At 56.9% G+C, this 20,573-nt stretch overlaps 1 protein-coding gene across 26 annotated transcripts in view; it reads left to right on the forward strand.

Annotated features, from left to right (window-relative positions):
- Positions 1-150: 150 nt before the first annotated feature.
- Positions 151-20,573, forward strand: part of PCBP3 (poly(rC) binding protein 3) — a 55,037-nt gene continuing 34,614 nt past the window's right edge. For 2 of the 26 annotated variants that reach the window (XM_039555395.1, XM_039555402.1), the window contains exons 1-4: positions 298-535; positions 4,254-4,344; positions 10,165-10,239; positions 11,410-11,519. Coding sequence is in view for 1 of the 26 variants with exons in the window: in XM_039555412.1 (XP_039411346.1) it covers positions 11,449-11,514 (66 nt within the window). In the remaining 25 variants the exon portion in view is untranslated. Of the gene's footprint in view, positions 536-1,205; positions 1,308-4,253; positions 4,345-10,164; positions 10,240-11,409; positions 11,520-13,227; positions 13,341-15,820; positions 15,912-20,573 lie in introns of those variants that run through there. The other 24 variants (XM_039555396.1, XM_039555403.1, XM_039555392.1 and 21 more) reach the window with 21 other exon arrangements.

The raw sequence follows: 20,573 nt of genomic DNA on the forward strand, positions 1-20,573 counted from the left end.
CCCTCCGCAGATTTATCATACCCATGGCTGCTTGGGTTTATTTCTGCGCCCCGTTTGTTTCCTGGGGGCGGATTTGTTCCAGTCCGGGCTGTGCCGCATCGCAGAGGGTCCCGAACAGTTGCCCGCTGTGCTCCAAGCGGAGTTCCCGAGTCTCCTCATCCCGCCGCCCAGCCTGGCAGCAGCCCCCGGGAGCTGCTCATGGGGCGAGTCCGGCCATCAGGACCAGGAGGGGCTGAAGCGCAGCCCTGCACTTCTCCCGGGTGGAAGAGCATCCGTAGAGGAGGTGGAGCCCCCCGAGAATCGGGGCCCGGAGCTGGCGCCCCATCTGCCGGGAGATGACGCATCTTCCGAGGGCATCTTCTCTCCCCGCTTTTCCTCCCCCTTTCCCAGCGCTCACCCTGCCAGAAGCAGATGCAAGCTGACAGGGCTCGGCTATTCCGCTGAAATATTTATATGTTCCCGCCTGGAAGCGAGGCAGCAGGATCCCAGACGTCCGGGGACCGTCACCCCGAGCCAGCTCCACCCAAGCCAGCCTGTAAGGGGTCTAGGCACCGCCTGGGTATTCCCATACAGACTTCCAGCCCCACTGAGCCCCCCAGGTGGTCCTGGGGAGGGTGGCCAGACCACAGCAGACGTGTCCGCCAGCTCCCTGTCCCCACCCTATCCCTCCCGCGGGCAGGTGGGACCGGACCTGTCCGTCCATCCCTGCTGGCCAGGATGGTGGCAGGGTTAGGTCCCTCCTTAAATGCGGCCGGCTCTGGGTGCAGGAGCTCCGCAGGGTGTGGGTCCGGGGTGAGGCTGGGTGCCCGGGCAATGGCAGCACCCTGGGGCAATGTCACCCTGGGCAGTGTCACCACCTCGGGGCAGTGCCACCCTGGGCAGTGTCACCGCGGACTCCCCCCAGCCGCCACAGGGCAGGGGCAGAGCTGGTTTGGGGGCAGGAGCAGGGGGAGGGCAGTGAAGGGGCGGGGGCAGGAGTAGGGACTGAGTGGGGTGGTGAGCAGGAGCTGGGGCGGGGGAGGAGCAGGTCCAGGGGCTGCGGCAGGGGCTGTATTTAGGCAGAGGGCAGTGGAGGGGCTGGGGCAGGAGCAGGGGCTAGAGAAGGAGTTGAGGCAGGGGAGGAGCGGGTTCAGAGGCAGGGATTGTGTTTGGGACGGGAAGGGCCGGGGCAGGAAGTCGGGGGGCCGGGCAGAGCCGGGGGGGCGGCGGGCAGGGCTGGGCGCTCCCGCTCGGCTCCGGCTGCCGCCGCCCCTGAGTCAGCCCTGCCCCGGCCCTCCTCGCCCGGCCGGCCGTCCGTCCGGACACAGGTAGGGCTTTGCCTTCTCTGGGGAGTGTGTTCTGGGCGTGGGGGGCCCGGGACGAAGCTCCCGGTCCCGCAGGGGCACCCCGGCACCTGGAGCGGGGCCGCGGGTGGGTGCGGTGGGGCAGCGTCGGGGCGAGGCGGCTCCCGGTGCGGCATCACTCCAGGGAGCGGAGGGCGGGCACCCACCGACCCTGGCCCCGTGTCCCCCCCGTCCCCAGGAGGTGTCCCCGTGCGCTGCCACCTTCCCGGCTGGGCGGCTCTGCGAGGCTGCTGGGAGTTTTTGGTCCCCGGCTCCCAGCCTTGGGAGGCTCCCGGGCTGTGCTGAAACAAGCCCAAAGTGCTGTCCCCACCTGGGGACAAGGGGGGGGGTCTCCAAGGGGAGCGGCTTTCCGACCCCCCCCCTCGTCACTGCAGGGAGAAGCGTGCACGGGGATGGGTGACAGCGGGGATGCTGCATGGCTTTGGGTGGGAACATCCCGAGGGGTCCCACGGTGTCAGTCTAGTGTGTGTTTCTGAGCCCTGGCTGCTGGTTTTTGGGTGCCAGCACCCATGGGGTCCCACGAGTGTCAGGCTGGTGGTCATGATGAGCCCGTGCTCCAGGTGTGGTGGTCACCAAGCAGTGCAAATGCAGCCCCAGCATCAGCGCTGGGGGGAGGAGAAAAGGGGTCCCAGGCCTCCAAACTTCCCCTGTAGCTGGGTAAATCATCTCCTGGGAGCCCGTTTCCCCAGGCAGGACTTTTCTGTCCTTCCTGAATCATCACAGAATGATTTGGGTTGGAAGGGTCCTTGAAGACCATCTAATTTTAACCCCCTGGCACCCACCTGATCACTGGGCTGGTTCTCCAGTTCCTCGAGGGAGCAGAGGGTGCCCGGCGCTGGGATTGCTCCCTACTGGGGTTGCACCCCTCATCACCTGGGCTCAGGAGGGGTCAGTTTATTCAGCTCTCGCTCCTGGGGCAGTGTTTTATTGCCCACCTCCTTTCAGCAAGTCCTCCCGGGGTGTGGGTGAGACCCGTCCTGGGGAGGGCTCCGTGCAGCAGCCCAGCCCTGTGCAGCATCCTCGGCACGCGCTGTGCCGCAGAGCATCCCCACCGCACGCGGCGGCTGCAGGGCCCCCGGGAATTGCTGCGGGGGTTGCCCCCAGTCCTGCAGGCAGCAAGGGCAGAGGGGCAGCTCGGGGCCGTGGTGCCCCTGGTGCTGGGGGTGTGGGGGATTTCCAGCCTTTCCAGGCCTGGGCGGTTCGTGCTGCCCATCCTTGGGAGAGCCGAGTGCGCCGGTGCATCCTGAGGGATGCAGCACAAGGGAGCGGGTGGTCCTGCTGGGAGATCCAGGACACTGCACCCACCCCTGGGTGGGCTGGCAGGGGCACAGGGATCCCCCAGGGTGGAGGGGACGCTTAGCAGCCCCCAGTGCTGACTGTAAGGAAGCCAGCTGGGGATGGAGAGCCCTGCGGGAGGTGAGGAAGCCACTCAGAATCTCCGTGACCTAACCCATGCTTTCAAGGAGCATCTCCATAGCGGCCTGTGGGAGGATGTGAGAGGGAAATCCCTGTCTGAGCTCACTTCAAATGTGCAGGGCAGGTCCGTGCCGGTGCCAAAACTGCTGCCAGACTGCTGGGGTGGGTTGAGCGATGCTTGGATCCATGGGGCCGTGGTGTTGGTGGGTGCCAATATAACTCCCAGCGCCTTTCCCTTCTCTTTTTGATGGCCCCAGGAGAGTCTGGGCTTGTTTTGGGGCCCTGCACAGTGAGGCTGTGGTGCTGCAGCCACCCCTGGGTGGGCACTTCACTCCCAGCCCTGGGCAAGGACCATCATCCTCCATCCTCCTGCCCTGTCCCAGCTCAGTGATGCTCGTGCCCACTGCCACGGCCATGGGTTGAAGCTCCCACCTTTCCACACTGCAGAAACGGGGCTGTTGTCACCAGCTTGGCAGGAAAGCTGGGTGCTGGCACCTCTCTGCCTGCCTGCAGGGAGGAAAACCTCCTTCTAACACAGGAATTCCCACCTGTCCCCAAGGGGCTGTTTTCTGTCAAGGAGGGAATATGGGATTTTCCAGCAGGCTGGTTCCCCCTGTTTTGGGGAAAGTCCATCAAGTCTTGGCACACTGATCAGTGGGGATCCCATGGGAGCTATGGATGGATGGTGGGTTCCTAAATGAAACAAGGACTCAGGAGAGTAGGAATCAAGAGCTTTCCCCCCAAAAGAGCGAAACAAAGAGCTTTACATTTTCCACCTTATTTTTTTGAGTTGTGTTTTCCCTTTGGTGGACCCCAAACATTGTCCTGTTTTCTGGGGAGGCTTTGTGGTGGGACAGGTGGGAGAGAAATGCTGTTCCCCACGTGAGGGGCCTGCGTTTCCAACCCCATTTGGTCCGGTAGCAGCCCATCACTGGGGTCTCATGGCATGTCCCTCTCCCTGCCCTTGCCAGGGCAGTGTTGGCATCGTGCCCACCAAGCTGGTGGGTGCACACAGTGGGAAAACCCAGCAGTGAGCAGAGGAGGAGAAAAGATCTGCATGGGAGGGCAGCCAGCCAGCTTCTGCTGGGAAAGGGTTAATCCTGGAGCTCCAGCTCCCGTATCCTATTGCTGGCTACTTTGGGTAAAAGCTTTTTTGGCTCTGTTTCAAGGGCATCAGGCTGGAGGATGACTCATGCATCCCCGCCACCAAGGAGCAAACCCCCTTGTCCCTACTTTCCCAGCACAAGGTGATGATTTCCTGAAAATCCAAGCACCCTGGAGGGCTCTGGTTGTGCCTTAGAGGACTCTGGTCAGCTGGGTTGGGACAAGCTTCCTCTGGGACTTGCTTGTCCTGAGGGAATTGGGGTGGTGGCATCTTTGGCCTGGCTTCAAACGCTTGTGCGGGTGTCCCCAGGACAGGGACCTGCTGTGGGGGACACCTTGCTTGGAGGATGCTTTTGGCCCGTAACTGACTCTGATCCCTTTATTCCGCAGGGAAAGAGCCGCCCATCCAGCTGCAGCTCCACCCTCCCCACGCTGCCAGATGTGCCTGCACGTTGTGCTGCGCCCGGAACCCACTCCAGAGGTGAGGAGGTGGGAATGGCCCCACCACAGGCCTGGGGCTGTCCAGGGGACCCTTGGCCTGATGGTGGCATGTCCCCCCCGGCACAGGTCACACAGACTGGTGGCCATTCTGGGCTGGACACTGCTGTGGGCATGGGGTCACAACCATGGGCATGGGGACATCATCACTGTGGGCACCACCATGGAGCTGTCCCCTTCTATCCAAGTGGTGATCTGTGATGATCTGCCCATTGTGCTCTGGAAAGGCTAAAAATGAGGCCCTTTGGTGCTGGCAGTGGGTGAGGGCATCCAGGGAACATCTCCTTGTGTGCAGGTAGAAAATGGAGAGCTTGGATAGAGTTTTGAGGTTCCAGGGTGGAATTATTTCGTGCCAGGCAGCCTAATCCATCTCTGGAGTGACCCTGCTCGGGGTGGGAGCTGGACCAGAGACCTCCAGAGATGCTCACTCGCTGTGTGCCTCTAAGCTTTCCTTAAAATATGGACACTATTCCCTATTTAAAGGCTTTTATTGGTCGTCATAACAGGAAGGCAGGGCATGATAACGTGAGCCCAGGGTATCTGGGAAATGAAGCCCTTCCCTGGGACAGTGTGGCTCCATGGGGCAGGCAAGCCTGTCTGTGGTGATTTCCTTTGTGACTCAGTTTTCCCGCCTGGAAAACAGGTTTTTCTGGGGTTCCCTCTGGAAAATTTTGGGATTTTCCCCGGATCTCCCCTCTGGGGCATGGGGATGGATGAGTGAGGGATCTGAAGTTGTCTGTTCTGACTGCATAGCTTGAGTGGCCACGGTCCCCAGGGACACGCAGTGTCTCACCCTCTGTCCCAGGCCATTCCCTGGGATGTGCAGTGGGATATGGTTCCCCAGAGAGGTGGCACTGATGCTGTGCCACGCTGGTGGGTGTTACACCTCGTCAGGGCTTCCCCAGGCTCTGCTGACCGTCCACGCTCCTCCATCCGAGGTGCAGGGTGCCATCCAAACCCAGATGCCATGCATCCCAGCCTGTGCCCTTCCCATCCTCTCCCTGGGCTGCAGCCTCCTCCTCCCAAGCGTTTCTGAGCGCTCTCATGCCTGTCCTCATCAGCTCGCCCACCTCGGAGTTTTCTGAGCAGGGCTGACGATATCTGGCGAGACATTTGTCCCTTGTGAGCACACAGGAGGAGTTTTCCAGCCCTGAAGTGAGGGAAGAGGGGACACAAGAAAGAAAGGAGGAGAGGATAAAAAAACACAACCCAGAAGAATGAAGGGTGGCACAAAATTTGGTGACCTCCTTGCTCTCCGTGGGCTCTGGAGCAGGAGGAGAATGAGTTGGAGAGGGTTGGCTGCTTGTGCATGGCCCTGGGAGCAGGACCAGGCTGTGTCCTTGGGCTGACCTCTGGTTTGGGGTCCTTTGGGCAGAAACACCTTTCTGAGGGACACGGGGTGAGCGTGGCCGGGGGTGATGTCCCTGGTGGGATCTGCTGTGGGGCTCGGCGCCAGCCCCATGAGTGCTTTGACATCGGCACGTTGTCATTCCCAAATCCTTCTGGGGATGTCTGTGTTTTGGAGAGAGTGTTTGGCTCTCCAGATCCCATCCTGGGACCTGGACTAACCCACTCCAGTGGACCTAATCCTCCTCCAACAGTGAGGAAGGACCAGGGATTCCACTGTGGGTGCTCCACCTCATCCCAGTGGCTGCTCCTCCAGCTTCCTACGCCCACCAAGGACCTCTCAGTCTTGAACAAGCCTCAGCCCTTCATGGCTGGGGAGTACTTTGGAAGTTTTAAGAACTCACCAGATGTGGTTTTCCCCACAGAGACACCAGCTGCTGTGTCTCCTTGCACAGGACATGTAAGGCTTAGCTTGCCATGACCTAAATGTCTGCTTGTCCCCAGACCAGGTCTCCACCAGGTACCCAAACTCCTGGTGCCCCCTCCACCCTCGGGGATGCTGGGATCCCTCTGGGTATGCTGGATGCTGCTGGGTTTGTCGGAGGAGGGAGGAAAAGGTGGAATGTTGAGCTTTCCCCCCTCGCCAACCGATTTGTCCTCTAGGAGATTAGTCCCTTCCCTGGCTTACGGGGGGATTTGTGGCTGCTCCATCTGCTCGAGCCCAGCAGGTCAGCGGGTGCCAGGGAGGAGCAGCCTGAGCCCAGCTGCTGTTTGCACTCCCAGGCATCCCAGGAAAGGGCTTGCACCCTTCTTTTGGGCGTTTCTGGCTATATCTGTTGGAAAGGAGCAAAAATCCCTGGAGCTAGGGAGGTGAAAGTCGTGCTTGTAATGGGGTTTAGACCCAAGATTGTTTGTTGGTGGAGCTGGTGAAAACCGTGTGGAGTAACGTCAGTGCTTTTAAGCTGCTTTTTATGCTGGTGGAAAGCCTGGAGGATGCTCCAGGATCTCCCCTTTCATCCAGGATAGTTGCAGGGAGATGATTTCCCCATAAATCCACTCAGCCTTTGGGAAAGCAGGCAGGCAGGTGGGGAGAAGAGCATCACGCTGCCAGGGATTTGGGGGGGGCAGTGGGGGTGTTTTCTGGCTCACAGGTACTTTTAGAGCCAGGTTTTCCCGAGGGGAAAACGGGGAGGCGATAGATAGGGGTGACACAGGGCTCTCCCTTCTGCCGCTCCATCGCTCCTGTCTTGTCACCAGTGGAAGGTGGTGGGTAGCGAGGAGGCTGGAGGTGAGCTGGGGAAGAGCTTGTGACAAGTGGGCTTAGGGAGGCTGGATTTATAGGGACTGACTGAACTAGGTTTGTGGAAGCGTGGGGGGGCCTGCTGGGTGCTGCTGGGGGCTGAGTGCCATCCTGGGATGCTCCTGGGATGTGGAGGCCACGGGGCACAGGAGCCTTTACCCGTGCCCAGATCCCAGCCCAGGGCAGCTCTGGTGTGCTGCTGGAGCTGGGGATGTGCTCCTCGCCATGCCGCTGCCTTCTCGTAGGGTATGGGGCCGCATGGGACCCTGCCAGGCCCCCCCAGCTCCCAGAAAGCACCAGCTTCTCTTCTAACGTGGCAGGAAATCACAAGCAGGGGGGATTTGGGCAGCGTGGATGAGCTGCTGAGATGCCAACATCGCGACCCTCCAGCTCACCAACCCCTGCGGAGCCCGGGGGCGACCGGTTCCAGTCCCCCATTCCCGTTCTCCTTCCCTTGCTGTTTGCCCGGGAACGCCGGTGGAGGTTGCCAGGTGTCAGCTCGGAAATCTTTTAACTTTCCCTCATCTCCGCAAATGGACAATGTCTCCGCTCATTAGGTACCCGCCCAGGGGGCAGATGTCAGCTCTGCTCACGGCTTTTCTCAGCTCATCTCTGCCCGGGCTCCTGACGGCTCCGAAGCGCTCAGGTCCCATCACATCACCGGGCTCTGCCCGCGGGGCTGCCCCTCTGCCGGCCCAGGGCGCCTCCCCTGCGACCCCCGGCCCGGGCCCGCTGCCTCCCCCTCCTCACCAGCGGGGTTTGCGAGGATTTTTCGTGAAAAGGCTGGAAAATCACAGGCACCGGTGAGGTGCGCGTGTGCGCGCGGAGCTGGAATTGGTTTTCCTTGCCCAGGCAGCGCCCGGGAGGAGAAGGCAGCTCTGAAGGCTGCCCTTTGAGGCTGATGCATCCCGACAGCTTGTTCACTGGGACATTAAAATCGTTGCCTTGTCTGCAGAGAACACCCGGGCAGGCGGATGATGGGAACACAGGTCAGGGGAGGATCCCTCTCTCCCCGCACGGGGAGCGGCGGCACCGAGATCCCCGGAACATGGAGATGGAGGGGCTGCTGCATCCCCACTGGAGGGAAGGGGAGTTCCCTCCCACACAGAGGGGGCTGGCAGCCTCGGGGGACAATGCAGATGGAGCCATGTCACTGATACTCCCGTCTGTGGGGTGTACTGCGGATCAGGGGTTGGTGGTGTGGTGGGAGAACATCCCCATCCCATCCCCATCTCCATCTCGTTCCATCCCATCCTATCCTGCCCCATCCTATCATATCCTGTCTCATCCCATCCCAGCCATTCCCATCCCACCCCATTCCCATCTCACCTCACCTCATTCCATCCCATCTCATCCCAGCCATTCCCATCCCATCCATTCCTCACCACTGCACAGCCTGTCTTCCAAAAGACCTTGAATTTTCCCTGGAGGGTCACAGCAAAGCCAGAGGACCTCTCCAAGCTCTCCATGCTCTCTGCAGAGCTTGGACCTCACACAGGTTCCCCACGGTCCCAAACATCCCAAGGAAAGTTCCTGATGGGCACAAACAGCCAAGGACTCTCCAGTGCGGGGAAGCTGAAGTCCTGAGTTTGCAGGAGAGGCAGGATGGGTGTTGGAGCAGGCTTTGGTTTTTTCAGGAAAGGGGAGTGGTATGGAGTGGGGGATATGGTATTTGGGATGGTAGGATAGGGCATCCTACACTGCCTGAGCAAAAGCAGGGAGTTTTCACAGCCCTGTGGGACCAGGCACGGGACCTGCTCCCACATGGAAGTACCGTCAGCTCCCCTTGGAGCCACGCTCAGCTCCTTCCCCTTGGCATCCTGCTGATGGCCCCTCTTTGGACCAGCTTTGTCCATATCTTTGTGTTTCCTCCATTCCCATCCCAGACTAAATTCTGAGTCCCTGGAACGAGGTGGCCGAGGGCTCCAGCGCGGTGGGGCCATCGAGCTGCGGGTGCTGCTGAGCCCCTGGATCCCTGTGGCCTCACTGGGATGAGTTAAGGGCGGTGAAGTGCCATAGTCTCCAGAGGCTGATTTTTGGGATTGGCCACATCGCTGCGTTGGAATTCCTTGCATCCTCAGGTGCTTTTATGTGGGAGCAGTAGGTGGGATTTTGCTGGGATCTGGGTACTCTGCTGTTCAGAAATGACTCCTTCAGCATCCCGATCCTTGTGAGCATTCCTGACCAAATTTCCAGATGGGACGTAGTCCGTGAGAGCTGGCAGGCGAGCTGGCCACGCAGGGATGGAGCCGTGCTCTCCCCTGCCACGGATCAGGAGGTGGAAAGCTTTTGGTGGGAGAAGCTTACTGGTGCCTCTCCTGGCACCAGTGCATGCTTCACTGGAGAGAACAAGCAGGAAAAAAGTGTAATTGACTCCTTTGCTTGTACTGTCAGGGCAGCCACGAGGTGCAGGGGCTTTGGCTGTGCTGGAGAGAGGATTTGGGAGATGATGGCAAGGGTGATAGTCCCCCTGCAGCCCAAATGTTGCTTGTGCATCTCATGATGCCTTTAAGACACTTCACTGGAGGTGACCCAATGGCAGAGAGCACCTCGTGGGTGTGCACCGGTGCCTGCTACAGGGGTCATGGCTGGGACCTCACCTGCAGCTTGGTGGGCGAAAGGGGGGGACACAACAGGGAGCAGAGCTGCTGAGAGATGGACCCATTTTTGATTAAGAAAACTGCTAACAAATTCCTTAATGCTGCGTTCCCTGGATGCTAAGCCTTGCCTTGGGATAAACTGAAACCTAGGACCTGGAAGACGAGTACAAATCTCTTCCCCCGTGAATTTGTGGGGTGTGGGTTGTTGATTTGTGCCCACACTGGCTCTGGGAAGAAGGATTGGGGTTTCTTTGCAACCCCTTGTCCTTCCAGTTTCCTAAATCCTTGCCTGAGCTCCCTTTTCATGGGTATGTTGATGAAACTGGTGCCATGATGAGGATTTTCCCTTCTTTTTATCAGTCCTGGAATCAGTGACCAGCAGTTTGTACTGATTGGAACAAAGCAATTACCCAGGACTCCTCCAATTTGCCCCTGTGCTTCCCTGTTCCCTGTGCTGCCCTTGACCATGGCAGCAGTGCTGGGAGGATGCTCTTGTGGGTTCTGGGTGGGGGGGCTGCCTGGGCTCCTCAGGGCGCTGAGATGTGCTGTATTCCAGATCCTTCCCTGCCTCCTGCACTGCTGACCCCCAGCTCCACAGGATCCCCGACCTGTCCCTGCGGGACCTCCAACGGTGAGTCACAGTTTGGGGCTTCCATCCTTTCCAACTTTTTAGTTTTGGCCAGCGCCCACGGGACAGGATGTCACCATTGCAGCAGTTGCTGGGATCTAAAATTCATCTGGCTTGTGTAGGCTCAGTGGAGAGGAGGGAAGTCCCTCAGGGTCCATCCTGGGACCTGTGCTACTTGCAGGTGACAGCAGCTGGGGCTGCAGCCGCTACCTTGGCGGACATGGAGAGACCTATTGAGGGAAGAAACCTAAATTCTGAGGACAGCTGGCTGCTGAGAGAGGCTGTGTATGCTCCATCCTTGGAGGTTTTCAACCTCCAAAGGGATAAAGCCCTAGGCAACCCCCTCTGATCTTAGTGCTGACGCTGCTGTGAGCATCAGCAGGACTGAAGACTGACCTCAGGAGGTCCCACGGGCTCCCCTCCCACTGACAGGCTCCTTCCCACAGCAGGGAAGTGCCCAGGTCACTGGGGATGAGCACGGAGGCTGCTGAGTCACTGGGAAGAGGAAGGTTTTCCCTGTTAACACACAAGGTGCCCCAGCACATGAAGAGCAGCACCAGCTCCAAGCAAGGGGTCTGCAACTCACCCCCACTGCTGCCCAGGGAACGTTTTGGGCGGCGGAGAGGCTCTCCTGCCCCCTGGCACTTGGTTTATTAGCAGCTGAGGCTGCTCCATTGATTGTATTGACGGGTAGTGCATGCCCCAGTTAACTGATTGGGAGCAGCAGCAGAAGTGCAGCCGGCACCCACGGCGCTGAAACGTGCTGGGTGCTTTCCATCACCCTTGGATTTCTGCAGGAAGCAGACCCCTGGCTCCACAGCTGGGCAGGACCACAGGCAGGTGACCACAGAGGAGGGCCGCTGGGCCATGGTCACCTGGGGGGGTCTCTCTGCCATCCCAGGGATCCCCTCCCCACAGGGTGATTTCCTGTGGTCGGTGGATGCTGAGGATCTGCCCAAACCTGTTTGCAATGTAGAGAAAAAATATAAGTAATGCTTGCCTACCCCAAACACAACCTGGAGGTGATGCTCCTGATCATTTTCCCCTGACCCCCACCTCAGTCTGTGTTTTATTTCTCTCTGTGTTTTATTTCTCTCTGAGCTTCACATTAAGCAGCAGCTTTGGTCTTTCCTCTGTGCCTTGCCTTAACCTCTGCCATGTCCTGCTCTGCAGGCTCGTGCCGTGGACTGCTGGGTTCCCCCCACACTCAGCATGCCCTTTTCTGGTGCAGCCAGACCCTCCCAGGAATCACTCTGGAGCTCGAGGCCATCCTGCAGGGTAAGGTAAGGTCCTTTCCAGGTCATACAATCCCAGAATGGTTCACATTGGAAGGGACCTTAAAGCTCACCTTGTTCCACAGGCACACCTTCCACAGGCCCCATCCAACCTGGCCTCGAACACTTCCAGGGGTGGGGCAGCCAGAGCTCCTCTGGGCAAATCCTGGGAGGGGGAGTCTTTGCAGGTGCCTTAGGCTGTAAAACACCTGCAGGGAGGGTGCTGGGGCCTCTCTCCTGCATCCGTGCAGGTCCCCCGTTCCGCCGTCTCTGCCCTCACCGCCTGCTTTCTGCCACGCTGGCCATTCCATTAAAACCAGCGGAAGAGCTGAGCTGGGAAGTGCAGAGACGGGGTGATTTTCATCAGCCACTCTGCTTTTGTGACTAAAATAGATCCACAGTGGCCCCAGGCCATCGTGTTGTCCCAGGCATTGACTGGCACGAATGGATGGCGGGGCAACGTTTTCCATTAGTGGAGAGGAGGACACGTGTCTCCGAGGGAGAAGACAGCTCCATAAAGCAGAAATGTTGTAGCGACAGACAAACCCATTTCTCTTTTCTCCCATTCCTTTTAGAAGTGTCACTTATCCCCGTTTTCTGCACGGAAAATGCTGGGAGATACCGGCCAGAGCAAACAGCCTGCGCCTGCGACATGAGGGTGTGCTTTGGATAGGGGGATGGAGGTTTCCCAGGGGAGCTGCATGTGACCCAGTCAGGTGCAGCGAGGGGAGAACTTGCAAAAAAAACCTGTGAGGAGGTTTATCCATGGCCTCTGGTGATGTGGTGGATCCTGGTTGTGTCTGGTCCGAGGTTTCTGCCATCACCTGTCCAGCGAGGGCGTTTTATTCTCTGGCTTTAGTGAAGATGCTTTTCTGCAATAATGGGTTGTTAAGGCATCATTTGGGTGAACATCATGACATCCCACAGGTCCCACCTTCCTCCCTTCAGGAAGGTCTCTGACGTAATTTTTCTGCCTTCTCATGCTCCCTGTCCACCACCCCATCCCTTCTCCCAGCTGTGTGTCCCAGCCCCTCTCCCACATCCACAGGAGGGAGAGGAGCCTGGTGCCTGTCTCTGTCCAAGCCCTCCTCAAGGCTGTGTCTTGGAGCTCTTGCCCTGTGGGATTCCACCCTCGGACCTCAAGGCTGATCCCGGTTGTGTGGCACTGTGACTTTTTAATAGAAAAACTGCGAGATACCTGGAAGAACACAAGGTGGGATGCTGGCGGTAGGGCCAGGAGTTGGACTCGATGATCCTGGTGGATCCCTTCCAACTCAGGATGTTCTGAGGGGCTTTACACTGGAAAAACTGCTGCTGCTCCATCTCCCGTCCAGGTGATGGGATGAGTGGTCACTGCTGATGCTGGAAGACGGATGGAGATTCTACGGGGTTAGCAATGTGCTCAGGTGGGAATGCTGGTTCTGGAGATGCTGTGGGGTGGGGATTTTCCATTCCAGCAAGGGAAACAGCTGTGACATGAGGCTGCAGGGTGGGGATGGGGGCGCGCCCGCCAGTGCCAAACCATTTCCCAGTTTGACCCTTCTGCTCAATCTGAACTTGAAGGTGAACGAGCAGAGCTCGCCCATCGATCCGGGCTGGGCTGATGAGCGCCATGCCCTGCGGAGAGCTCGGCCCCCAGTGCCAGCTCCCTCTCTCCCCCTTTTTTTCCTGCCTCCCCTTCACGCCCTTCCAAAGCCATCAGTCAGAGCGTAGCACCCGGGGCCGCCGACCTTGCTGGGGGCCAGGGGGACAACATATAGGTCCCTGCAGAGAGCTGTCCTGCTGTCTGATGGGCTTCTCCCAGCTGCCACTGCCACCTCTGTGCTGCCGGTAAGCCTGGCATCCGCCTGCCAGCGGCTTGGGGGTGCGGGGAGGCACGGGACAAGGCAAAGGGGTTGGTGCCCATCGTGCCAGGAGCCACATTTGTCACAGGCAGTGACGTTATCTGCTGAGCCATGCGCTGGTTTTCCTGGTTTAAGGGTTCTGCTGTCTTCACATGGGCAAAATACAACTTGAAGCATCTCTTAATCTTTAGCTAAAATGTCATATGACCTGGCAAAGTGCATTTTTTTACGTGTTGGGAAGCAAAACCTGGTCTGAGGTTGGAAACTTAGAACTTGTCTTGGCTAATAAGTAAAAAGGTCGGGGTTTGGGGTGAAAGAAGATGATGCGCCTTCGCTTTGCGTCTTCCGTGCTTTAGCCAGAGATTTTTCCCTGCAGCTGAAAATAACAAACCATTTTAATCTAAGTATTGCTTGTTCTGATCTTTTAATCCAGCTTGCTTTCTATTGGCACAGCAGCCTGAAATGATTTATCCGCCTGCCTCTCTATTATATAATTATTGGGAAGATTACTGGGGAGCCAGCTTTAGCCTCGCTGGGGAAGGAGGAGGGGGGCTGGAACGTGGGGCGGGGGTTCGTGGAACCACAGAATCATGGAATGCCCTGGGTTGGAAAGGACCTTAAAGATCATCTCGTCCCAACCCACTTCCACTATCCCAGTGTGCTCAGGTTTCTTCTCTTGTGGCCATCAGAAGACGTGGGAGGGGGAAGCGGCGAGCTGGGTGCTTTGGGCTGTGTCCGTAGTTTGCATTGGAGTGTGGAAGGTTTCTCCCTCAATGTGAATTTGTTGGAATTGAGTGACCCCTGGTCTGGCTGGTAGCTGGAGGAGCACGACCCTCTGATCCGGAGAGGATTTGGGTGAAGCCCTGCACTTTTCTATGCTGTTTGGGGCCTTTTATGGCTTTACTTGTGGTTTTGGGAACAGTGTGGTGAGACAGTCCGGCCTCGGGAAGAACCTGGAATTAGGGGCTGTGCTCCTGATGCTTCCAGTCCCTATGCAGAGCCGTGGAGGGGGAAGAACCAGCAGTTGGGACATGGTGGTGATGCCAGGAAGGGCTGGAGGTGGCCACAGCTGTTTCATCAAGCTCAGCTGGTTCTCCAAGGAGCCTTAGGTGCCGCTCCTGGATAAGAAGGGCTCGAGCCCTTGGGCGATGGGGTGGCTGGGGACAGCTGCTCTGCAGAAGTGACATCCAGGGGCAGATGCCTGAGGCAGATTTGGCTGGAGCTTTCAGGTGAACAGGTGTATCCCCAGCATGGAAAGATGGCACAGCCAAGGGTTGGCACAGCCAGGTGGAGACTTGGGTTGCCAGAAAAATGCAGCTTCCGACTGGCACAACCGTTGGGCTTGAACTTTGATGGACAAGATGTGAGGATGTCTGGGGCTCCAAAAATTCCTTTTCCCTTCCCCAAACTGAATGTCTGGACACCAATGGGCTGGTACCTGCCCTGGCTGAGGGAAGGACAGGAGATGCTTGTCCTGTGGACCATGGCCAGCTGGTGGTTCAGAGCTGGGACAAGGGAACACCCCTTGTCAAAATCAGATACTGGGAGCAGTGGCTTGGCTTTCCTTGCTCCACAGGGCCTTGGGGACCATTTTGGGATCCCCAGAATTGTGCTGCATTTTGGGCTGGGTGAATGTCTGCGGGGGGACACTGAAACACCCTTTGGGCCACACCTGGCATGGCCACGGGCTGGTGGGAGCAGGTGGTGCCCACCCGGAGTGTGCCACGCTCCCTGCACTGCCCTTGGTGCAGCTTCCCAGAAAGCTGTTGCAGCATCCTCCAAAGGAGGAGACTCGTCATCTCTTGGAGCAGTTGTTTGGTGTGTCAGCCAGGAGGGCAGCAGAGGATGGAAACAGCTGAGGAGGGGTCAGGAGCAACATGGGGGCACAAGATCATCTGGTTCGGGTGATGGAGCACTTGTAACACATCCCCTTTCCCCAGGGAGCCAGCTGAGCTCTGGGACATGCAGGCAGGGCTTCAGCCTAGTCCTTCCCACCGTGTGCTGCCTCTGAGATGGAGGGTTTAGCACAGCCCTCCTGTCCCTCCTGGAGGCTCTGGCCCTGCACTGGGTGGGCAGGCACCCTATAAAATGGGCCCAAATTTCCCCTTGCACACGGGCAGCGCACCGGAGCTCATCTTGTGCAGAGATCCTTTCTCCTTCATGTTGGAAGCGTTGGCTGGTTCGCCCTCATCGCCTCGAGGCATCCAGATTTGCTCAGTGGCCTTTAAAAAGAAATAATAAAAATAAATAAATAAATCAAAGCCCATGAAATGACAAGAACATCAGCAGTGGGTGCATCCCCCTTTCCAGCAAACCCAGGGATTTGGGAGGAAATAGGTCACGTGCCCTTCATCCCGTGCCACGTGGTGGATCTCCCAGGGCCAATGAGGTTGGGAGCCCTTCTGTGCTGAACGGCGGAATAAGAAAAAAAAAAAAATCACTGGGATTTTTTTTCCCCTCCTGTAGCATTTTTCATCCTTTCCAAACGTGAAAAGACTGGCCATCTGTCTGGATCCCCCTCCCGCCAAAGCGGCACAAAAGCGGCTCTTTGGGAAAGGTAAGGAGATTTAAAAGATTGTCTTGGTGGAAGACCACCTGCCGCGGGCAACTTTTCCCACCAGTGTAAGTCAGGGAAGAGTCCTGGAATGAGCCGGGTCCTGGGCTCTGGTGTGGGTTGGAGGAGCTTTGAATGTTTAGGAGCAGTTTTAAAGGAATCTCTTGTGGAGGAAATTTAAGTCTGTGGCAGCGTGAGGCGGGATTATGGGAGACGTCGGCGCGCGAGCAACGGGATTCCCTTAAGTTAGCGGCTGCTCCCCGAGTACCTGCTGGGAGATATTTCCAAAATATTGTTGGCAAGTTATTTTGCCGAATTTTTGTTTGTTCGTTTTTGCAAAAAAAAAAAAATTTTTTTGCGAAATATTTTTTTGCGAGTTAAAATTTGACAAATCTTGCTGCGAATTCGTTCTGCAAAATCGGCGTTCTCGAAGCGCGTGCTTTGTTTCAGTTAAATTCCATTTTACCCCTGCCCGCCAGCCAGTGCCAAAGATTGTCTCCCTGGGTAGGGAAGCGTCCATCTCCTCCTTAACCAGAATATGCAGCTATTCCTAAATTCCGTGATTTACAGCTCAGGCTTTGGACAGTGTCAGCTGCGTGCGCGCTTGGGTGGGAATGGCACACATGGAATTGCCTTCAAGAAACGGATACTAAAATAACGGGGATGTTAGTCATGTCTTAGTGTGGCAGCATAATAAAGCCCCCAGCCCTGATTCATCTGATTTTTACCTTCTGTTATTTTGTTTTGGGTTTTTTTAAGTATTTTTTAGTTCCACTGTATTTCCAGATTTTTAATATTTTTATTTCAAGTTCCATTCTATTTCCAGTAGCTTAAAAAAAAATATTTCTAATTCCATTCCACGTCCATTAATTTTTAATGTTGTAAATATTTTTATTATTTAATTCCATCCTATTTGCCTTCATTTTTTTTCCTTTTGCCGGGGAAATTTGATTTGGAGAGAGGAATCCCTTCTATTATGATGCTCGCTTTGTTTTCTGCTTGCCCTCAGATACCTGTTTTCCTCAGGGTGTCGAAATTCTTCCTGATGCCATCATGTTTCTGTTGCATTTTCCTTGGTTTCATCATTACTTTTTAAGTAGTAAAGTGAAATATTAGTGGCCAAGGTTGTAGAGGACCTAAAAGCTGTTGAAACAAATCTCAAAATATCATCTCCGTCCTACAAAGGGAAAATATTCTTGGATATGTTTTTCTCGAAATCTGAGTTTTCTGGGATAATGTAATTTGAATGTGAACCATCTTAGACAATCTGATTTTATTAATTGGAAGTCATGTCCGACTTAAAAATAAACCAGAAACAGTGGCTCAAGGACGTTGTGTTTAAGGTTCTGTAAAATGATTGACCTTTGTTTTGACAGCTGCAAGGACAGATGCTGGGCTGCATTTTGATACAGAAACCCAACCCTGAATTAAAGAAAAAACCCCGGCATTCTTTCCTAATAGCTGGGGTTTTGCTCTTAATACAGAATTCCAGGATAACTCAGTAATATTTGCAAAGCTCTTAATCTCAGACTTCCCCCTTTCTTTTAGGGATTCATTTATATATAAATATTTTCAGCATTCTCAGACACAAAAGCAAATTTTTCTTCTTGGGAAATAACTGTAGGAAATGTTCTTTTAATCTTGCTGAATTAAGAGGACATTTTTTCCTCCAAAGAAAAATGGTCATTTTGAGGTGGGGACAAAAGGCTGCTGCTCAAGGCGGAGGGAAAAATCTCTTTATAAGTGCTTCCAACATTATTTTAATGCCTTCAAAATGGCAGTAGAGAAGAGGAATGCTGTCAGGATCGGTGTGGATGGACCAAACCCCCTCGGTGGTGGCCATCTCCCTTTTGGGGTGGGCCAGGGGGGCACAGGGAGCTGCTCACCCCCCACCTCGAGGGACGCTCCCCTGGGTACCAGCCAGCGATGCTGCTTTGGTGGTCCCAGGATTGCTTTTCTCAGGGGATCAATTGTTTTTTCCAGGCACCCTCTTGGAAAATGGGTGTTTGCTGTGGAGCAGGCGGAGGGGGCACCTTGCCGGCGGCGTGGCTGCCCGTGCCGGAGGGGCACACGCCTGGCACACTGGGATGAGCTCGATCCCAGTGGTGGCGGAGCACTGGGAGCCCCGGCTCCAGCCTGTGTGTGCCTTTGGAGAGCAGGGAATGGTCCCCAAACCCGCAGGGTGACACCTCTCTGCCCTCCAGCCCTGCAGCGTGAGGTTGGGTAACAGCCCCCATGACGGGAGTCTGCCGGTTCTCTGCAGCTGCTTTTTGGCCAGCTGAGTTGGGAAGGGAATTTGAAGGCTTCCCCAGTCGGTGAGGGCTGGCTCCATCCACTGAGCTTTTTCCCAGCTTCCCGCTGAACACATCCATCCCGGTGCTGTGATCGCACGCACACACCCCCACGGATCTGGTTTAATTTATACATTTAATTTGGGTTTGCTAAGTGAGCTGGCAGCGGGCAGTGGGTGCCACCAAACCCCCTCCACTCCGTGGATGCAGCTTTGGAGCTGGATACCACCCATGGCAGAGGCAGGTTGTGATATCGGTGGCGCATCCCCCACGGATTTTGACAGAGACCCACAGCCCCGCAGGGATGCAACCAGTGTGGTGGCTGTGCCCTCGCTGCCAGGGCCAGGTCTGGGGACAGGGGCAGCTGTGACCCCGTCTCCGGCAGCCCCAGTTCCCAGGGGAGCCAGTTCACCCATTCCCGGGCTGGGGTTTGGCGCAGCGTTGAGACGCGAGGTTACAGAGGACCTACCACGGGGAGAAGGGGAGAGGAGAGGCGGCTCTCCTTGATTCTAATCGGGGCTGAGGTTTAGCTGAAGTGAAAACAGATCGGGAGTGACAGTTTTGGAGCCTGCTGTCAGGGTCTGAGCGCAGCGCGCCGGCGATCCACCCCCGGCTGCCCAGGGCCCCCGTCCTGCTCCTCGCCACCGGAGCCGGGAGAGCCAGCACCGCGCGGGATGGGGACAGTGCAGCCCGGCACGGCCACCACACAGCCCTGCCACACACCCCCGGCATCCTCCTGGGCTGGGGACGGTGCCAGGCGGGACACGGCCCCGTGGTGGCTATCGGCAGGGGATCCCCCCCGCCTCCTCCGGCCCCGCACCAGGGGGTGCTTGGCAAGGGAGGGATGGGTCAGTCTGCATCCCCACCGATCCCCTTGGGGTGCCAGGATGCTTCTCCAGGGCAGGCAGAGACTAGAGTCTCCCTTCCCATGCCTCTGATCATCAAAGAGCATCTATGGCCAGGGTGAAAGCCATGGGTTTGGGCTTGTGGACAAAGAGCGCTGGATCCTACTGGGATTGATGGGACCAGGGTTGTTGTGACTCCCCCAGTCACCCTTGCTTGGTCCCCACGTGTTTTCTGTGCTGTACCTAATCTGTCCCTTCCGTCCCCAGCATGGCAGCTGTGGGGAAGTGGGAAGACCTGTTCCTTCATCCCTGGATCAGGAGGGGCTAGGACCTGCCCCAGGTGCTTTGAGAAGTTGGGTGGCATTCATGAGAGCAGCCCCAGCCCCCCATCCTTCTGTCCAGCAGCGCCTGGACAGACCCCTCCAGGGCAGCCCATGTGCTCCAAACCTTGTCCCTGTTTCCAGGGATTAGAGAAATGGAGATGGGGATGAGATGAAGCAGTAGATTGCTTCGTTCTCAGGATGAAGGGATTTGTGGACTGCCCCCAGATCAGTGGATTGAAAATGGAGGGAAGTAGATTGAAAATGGAGGGAAATTATTGGGATGATGCTGCTTGTGGGATTAAAGCCAGGGCAGCCAGCAGGCTCTGGAGGAGGAGGGGAACGAGGAGGGGCGTGGGATGACTGCTGCTGGGCACTGTGGAGAGATGCTCCTGGTTGCATCTCATCTGTTTCGGAGGGTGCACTGGAAGGTGGGCGCTTTCTGCTTTCTCAAGTCCCTGGAGGGGTTCTCCTCTCAGCTGTCCCCCCAGCTGCCAAGGATGTTGGGAATGTGCCTGGAGCTCTTTTCAGTGCTGTGCCTCTCATTTCCAGAATGCTGGAGGACAGGCTGCTTGTCCCTGGAGGCCCACACACCTCCCTGTGGTCTCTCCTTCTCTGTGAGCATCCAGCATGGGTCTGTGGCCATGAGCATCTTTTTGGGGAGCCCTTTGGCTTCCCCTGAGAAATGGCATCTAAAATCTGGCACTTAGGGGGCTGATATTTGACTGTCTCATGCCTTGGGTTGTGTTTCCAACTGTGCTGGCTCCTTTGGGGCAGGATATGGATCCTTTGGGGCTAATGCAGGACCCGGGCAAAGCATCCCTGTGGCATCTGTGGAGGCATCTCCTGCTGTGAGGTGGCACCTCCTGGCTTCCATTCCTTGGCCTTTGGCTGGGGGGAAAATGCCTGAACTGGGGGCATTGGGCTCAGCGTCAAGGCTGTAAGTGTGGCTGTCAAACGGAGATGAGCTTTATTTGCCAGTACGTGAATGTTTGGAAGATTTGAACAAGGATAACTGGCAGCATGGCATGGCTGTGGAGAAGCTCTTTTCCTGGATCTTCTTCAGTGCAGCTTAAGCCCCTCACTCCAGAGCCTGTGTCCCTCTGCCCCCTGTGCTGCAGAGCCCTGGTTCCTCCAGCCCTTCCCCATGGGGCCATGTTTGCTGGCCCCGGGGGTCTGGGGTTCCTCTCTGCTGGCTGGATCTCCTGT

Source organism: Corvus cornix, chromosome 7, assembly GCF_000738735.6.
Source record: "Corvus cornix cornix isolate S_Up_H32 chromosome 7, ASM73873v5, whole genome shotgun sequence".
In the NCBI taxonomy this organism is placed as follows: domain Eukaryota; kingdom Metazoa; phylum Chordata; class Aves; order Passeriformes; family Corvidae; genus Corvus; species Corvus cornix.